The following is a 6,757-nucleotide window of genomic DNA, read 5'->3' on the forward strand; positions in this document are numbered from 1 at the left end:
TTTACGTGTATATATAAGATATACAGTCATATGCATGTAAATACTTTCATACATTTGTATAAACGTGCCTATATATCCATAATGATATCAATATATATATATATATATATATATATGTATATATATATATATGTATCGATACACATACACACACACATATATATAATATATATATAAATATATATATATATATATGCGAGTGTGTGGATTTACAAATACTTATATATATGTATATAAATATATATATATATATATACATATATAAATATATATATATAAATACATATACATATATATATATATATGTATATATATATATATACATATAAACATATTTATATATACGTGTATATATCATTTCTGTCTCTGTCTATACCTATGTCTATTTTGTTATGCATGTCTGTCTCTGTCTATACCTATGTCTATTTTTGTATGTCTATGTATGTATTTTTGTATGTATACATATGTATTTTTATGCATATTTTTATGATGTCTGTATGTATATGCATATATATACGTAAAATGTATACATATGAATATATATTTATACACAAACCTATAAGTATATTTATATATTGTAATTCTCAATGTATACCTTATGTATGTATGCATGTATGCATAAATTACCTTATACATATGTAGATATTCATATACAAGTAAATATATTTTTCAAATAGAAGTATCCATATATACATGTGTTTGCTTTCTACACGCATAGATCTGCGTGATTAGAACGGGGGAATCTGAATGTGTAGAACGATATGAATTAGGAGCACGCCTATCTATATCCTTGTAAACGACTTCCTAGATTGCTTTGATTCTCAATGTCGTTCTGAAAATTATCGGAAGGTACACGTACCCCCCTGCTAAAAGAATTGCCAGCGATCGTGTTATTTCCAATGCAAATCGTGTTCGTACCACATGTGGTGATATTTTTATTTTTATTTTGCAAATGTGTGTTTGAATTACAAATTGAATATATTCTTTCGGCATATGTATGCTCTTATAATGGTAGATTCAGATTTGTATATATCTGAAAAAGTTGTGTTGTTTTCTTTTACTTATTAGTCGTTTATAGATTGCATGCATGCTAAAAGTTATATATTTTGTCTATCTGTAAAAACATGTTCACAAAGGCACATCCATATGTCTGGAGCTGACGTTCGTATTGAGAACTGTATGATTGCTTGCATACGCATCAGTCATAGGCCTACAATGATGCATCAAGTAGTATGATGTTAATCTAAAGAATTGAGATGCCTTTGATTCATTTCATGTATATAATATATTATCCTGTCTGCTTACTTCTCCTACTTCTCACTCCTTTGCAGCATATCCGACTCAAGCATCAGGCCAAAACAACGAGCGAGCGAAGAATGTCTTGCCCTATCAACGTCCAACTCAGGCCTGGTTCTGGTATGTTAAGGCTCTCACCTCTTTCACGATGTATATAGAATATATTAACACAGTACCTTTGTGCTTCACTTGCATTGCCCTCACTATTCTACTTCCACGTCTCATCAACTGCAGATTTGCTGCCAGAAACCTCTCAGATTGCCGGCCCATTTCCGGTTCGTCGTCAAGCTACTCATCCACGCGGGCCTATATCACATTCAGTAAACCCCGGACACCCAGGACACGACGTTCACCCCGGACACCCAGGACCTCCAGCACAACCAAGACCATCAGGTCCTCCAGGACCACCAGGGCCTCCAGGACATACTTTCAATAGATCTTATCGTCCTCGACCACCCCCAAGACTATACCCTTACATTGGCGAACATAGAGTGCGCTACCCGGAGCGGGCTGAAAGTTCTCTCCAAGGTGCATACCCTCCGTATTTACACACAGATAGAGAGCCGCCAGAGTCAGGGTATCACCCCAGACACAGTTATCATGGATACGGCCCTCGAGAACGTTTGTATCGGGATTTTAGACCACACGTTTTCAGAGAGCATGGAGAATGGGCCGAATACAGACAACACATCCATGGTGGGGTGGGACTTGTACGAGAACTTCATGCGGGTGCACCGGCTTTGAGTGCTGGTAGCTGGCCGACCTCAAATGGGTACGTTTGAATGGTGAACTTTTACATGTGAAGGATTTATAAATGATTACATCTACACTCAAGGAATCCATACCGTATTCCATATATCGATCGGCTCTCTTAATATGAATGTCAATTATTTCTCACAGTATGCGCCGCTCACACAGTGGAAGAGCAATGGCTGGGCAAAGGGTCAAAGAAAATCCGTTGGAAACCGCGGTTCCGCGGTCGCGTCCGCACCGAGCTAATGTCTACCGCCGACGTGCGTCTCTGCAGAGGCGAGAGTCTACGAATTCTTCATTCAATCCATTCGGCCGTGATTCACACGCTCATCTCGACAACTCACCCATCTCGCTTACTTTGGACGACACAAATTATCAAGTTGCCACGCCTAGTGAGCATACGTCGCAGATACACACATTCACTACTGCACAAAAATCAGCACAAGAACTTTCACTTACCAAGGTTGCAAAAGGCGTCAAGGAAAACGCTTTGACTGGCCGGGGCATACGAATGTCTTCTGGGAACGCCGACAAACCGTGCTTGAACCCCGCCTTACTCATTGATGGAGAATGTGGAACAACCTCCGACAGCTGGCAGAGTTTGCATGATGCAGATATTCAAAATCCGAGTGGAATGCTTTTAGATTCTATTATCGAAAGCGGCGAGTACATTACTTCACTTGAAAATACAAAAGATGATTCTGTTGCAAGGCAAGCGGTGTCAGATGCAGCGGAAGAGTTGGAACTACGAACCGAAGCAAGTAACATCATACTTAGCACGGCGAATGCCATCTCGTTTCTGGCAAAAGTAACGGAGAAAACGGTCAATACCGACTCCCAATTATCTTCAATATCGCGCACGAGTACGAACTCATCTACGATGAACGGTTTTGACAACCAATTTTATTCAATGGGCAGTACAGAAAGGCTGTTTTCGGGCCGCTCAGAGTCCACTGCGAATAATGAGACCGATATGGACTACACACAAGATATCTCTTTATTTGCAGGTGTATCCAGTTTCCCCGCGAACGACATGGTGTCGCCCGCTGTTGACGATACAGCATTCTGTACTTGGATTCCTGACAAATTCGACTTTGATGACATTATTGATGCTTCCGAGTACGTGTTTGCCACCAACTTTCGCGATGCGGAACTCAATCAAAATATGAAATCTGAACAGGACGTTACCCCGATCGCTGATTCGGTGTGACAGCAACATAAAACGGCGATCCATCCAGGGAGGGCTTTGAGAATTGTTGCGAAATACTGACAACGCCATGTCTCTTGTAACTTTCAGCAAGCTGAAAGTTTTGACTGGTGTAGAATAAATTCGCAAGCATCTCTGACTAGACTAGCAAGCATCATTGACGAATCACGTCCACAAGAAAATATAATAAAGGAAGACCAGAAATCGGTTTGAAAATAGTAACTCCGCTCGTTAGCAGTAGACACTAAACATCAATGGCTCCCAGCTACATGCAAGCGGATTTCATTGCAGATCAATTGATATATTTCAGGGCGCGTAAGTTCAACCGAATTGACATATATATCATACTGTAGCGAAATTCCTTAGTTTATAAAGATTTAAATGTCACTGAACTGACCTATCTGCCGTCTCATTAGATGAAACCGTCGACAGAGGTGTCAGTCCACTTATACTTGAGGCGATGCATTATTCAACCAAGTATGGTTGTTTCAGTAAGGTCTCAAGTGAGGCGATGTATTATTTAACGAAGTAAGTCAGGTCAGTGAAGCCTCTAAAGCGATTAACCAACAAACAACAGTGCTCAGTCTTCCGTATATCATAAGAAGGTAGGTTTCCAACGTGTCTCCCTCCTGAACGTTCGGAAAACAAACAACTTGCATCATTAAATTGGAGATTCAAAGATTGCTAAGCTCAAAAGGCTTGTGAAATGTAAGAATATACCACTACAGGACCATAACAACTGGCTATATTGAAGCTTTATTTTTACAATCGCTATAACGCTATTTATTAAATAAGTTGCTTGAATCTCAGGATCTGGTTTTCAAAAACGGTACATAATCAATACCCAGTGCCTGTATGAACAGAAAGTGCGATGGATGGATTTAGAAGTTGAAATTAGTTCCGCACTTGTGCAAATAGACTATTTACGTCTATAGCTCATAGGATCACTAATTCATGGACATTTTTACTTTTTAGGGTGAACGACAGGAAGCCGGAAGGGCACCCTTATTGTGCATTTGCGGCCTGCGCTGTGTAACTTTTAAGAGTTTAGAGCTTAGACGTGCCTCTTTGGTGCTCATATGCTCGTCATGTATTTCGTGATTGACTTTCCCACAACTGTTTCGCAACCCCACAGGACATACATAAATAACACCCCCCATGAGGCTTGATCCCACCAGGCCGGCAGGCCCTACTCTCTCACTCTCTAGGCTATTAATACTACTACTCTAGTAGAGAGTAGAATCTGAGAATCATCGTCCCAGGCCGAGGGCACAGACCCAGCCGCCCAGGGCTCCGGGCCCAGGCCACAGAGGTACGGCTTGCACAAGGTCCCAAGTCCCCACTCCAAAGCGCCCGAGCCCCGGAGTCAGCCTCGGAGACTAAGTTCTAAATAAACAGAGTTTCTGAGATCAGTGAGACTCTCTACTCTAGAGAGAGAGAGAGAGAGAGAGAGAGAGAGAGAGAGATTAGTGTGTGAGACTAGCCTAGCCGCTCTCTACTATTTAGCTAAATAGTGTATGTAGACTGTAGAGCGAGAGAGGTCTGAGAGAGAGGGGTCTGAACTCTGAGAGACAGAGACTGAGAGCGAGAGGACCGTCCTTCTAAAATAATAAATTTTGACACGAGGTGAATAACTGAATAAAAGGTGATCCGCAAATCTCGATCCGCAATGCACGATGTTGCGCCATTCGACTCACTTGAACCAGTTTTTAAAAAACGGTAAATCCACTTTTAGTTATTTTTTTTAATTAAAAACCTTTTAAAAAAGTAAATACTAAATAGATTGTGCTTCTGTGCGTTCGTTTGTTTGCTTTTTTAAAAAACAAATAGAGAAATATATGGAAAGAGCAAAATATCCTGAGAATCAGAAATGTGGCAATATTTCTATGAAAAAACAAAACAAGCATTTTATAAAAAAAGGTTAAAGCAGTTGAGTGCAGTGTAAATAAACTGTAATTCTGCAAATATGTAAATACATAGTCACTCTCTTTACTCAACAAGAATAAGTAACAAAAGGGTGGGACTCGTGGGTGTGTGTACACTCCGTGTATTTACACTACAGTCTATACTCTACTGTCTGTACTCTGTACCCCATTCGATTTAGAGCAAGATTCATATTTATTACTTTACAAAATATGTATTTTTTATTTTTACATATTTTCGACGATAACTTCTTTTTTCTCTTTTTTTTCCCTATTATTTCGTATAGTTACCAACGTATTTCATATTTTATTTCGTATTTCGTATTTCATAATATTTCGTGTGTTCGTATTTCCCAAACCCAACCCCCCCCCCCCATATTACATATATATCTATTCTCGGTCCAAAAAACAAACATATTTATATATATTTTGTTTTGACAAATAACTACAGTGTCTAACGAGCACTATGCCACAGTCCAGTGTCCAGTTGTCCACACATGTTTTTGGCGTATTTAGAGGTGTTGTCGACTTATTACGAGTAAAACACATGATGTAAAAAATAAGTATCAAAATCAGGTCTCAGGATCTTTTTTTTATAGAAAAATTGTATCCAAATGTTTTTTTAAATGTACTTTTGTTTTGGGATTTGTTTAATTTTTTTGGATCTGTTTATTTATATTTGATTATTTTGATATTATAATGTTATATTTTCAGGGTGGGGGTTTATTTGCTATTTACTCTCGGCAAGGGTGACAATGCGACATTAGTATCTATTTCAAGTTTTTTTTAAATGACTGTAAAGCATAGTTGAGGATTTTCTTATCAGAAAATAGCCACAAAGATAAATAGTAAAATTTATAAAATATTTTAAAAAATATTTTGTCTTTTTTGGTTTTTTTTTATATCAAAAACAATAAAACATAACAAAACAAAACATTTTTTTGTTTGGTTTACTTTTGCTTTTTTTGATTATTTTTCCATAGGGATAATATTATATATTTCAAAAATGGCAAGTATGTATGATACAATGTATGAACATATGGTATGGCTCTCACAGTCACTGTAGTGGTTCAGGAAAGATTGATGGGAAGAAGTGGTCAGTAAATTCCCGTTTGAAGCTTGGGCCAAGTGAGTCGACAATGGAAGATATGTGCTGAGTCAATTCGGGCCAACTGTACTATCAAAGATGAGCGTCAGTATTGAGAGCGCCTATGATAGCTCCTGGTGTGACCCATGGGCCATAGGTTGGACCTCGAACCTGATGGTATGAAACTGACAGACTTGTCTAACCTCTATATATGTCCCAAGGTATTTGCCAATTCCGGGAACTGGACATATATAAAAGTTTGACTGTACCTAATGTAAAATGGATATTTCTTTGTCTTAAACTATGTTATATAAACTAAGATACAATTTAAGTCAGTTGGAATTTAGCAGTGGTAGCTTGTGTAAGAATGATCGGGACTGGCTCTTGGTAAGAGCCTTAATATCGTCGATCACACAGGACGTACCTCTAGCTGTTCTTTATTGAATAATTTTCACTAGAAGTACTAAGTGTTCATGACCATATGTCTAATTT

At 38.4% G+C, this 6,757-nt stretch overlaps 1 protein-coding gene across 1 annotated transcript; it reads left to right on the forward strand.

Annotated features, from left to right (window-relative positions):
* Nucleotides 1-2,197: 2,197 nt before the first annotated feature.
* Nucleotides 2,198-3,497, forward strand: SARC_07635 (hypothetical protein; the record flags this gene model as incomplete). Its single annotated transcript, XM_014298419.1, has 1 exon — nucleotides 2,198-3,497. The coding sequence occupies one exon, from the start codon at nucleotides 2,198-2,200 to the stop codon at nucleotides 3,257-3,259; it is 1,062 nt and encodes a 353-aa protein (XP_014153894.1). The 3' UTR covers nucleotides 3,260-3,497.
* Between the last annotated feature and the right edge of the window lie 3,260 nt (nucleotides 3,498-6,757).

Source organism: Sphaeroforma arctica (assembly GCF_001186125.1).
Source record: "Sphaeroforma arctica JP610 unplaced genomic scaffold supercont1.616, whole genome shotgun sequence".
Taxonomy (NCBI): Eukaryota; class Ichthyosporea; order Ichthyophonida; genus Sphaeroforma; species Sphaeroforma arctica.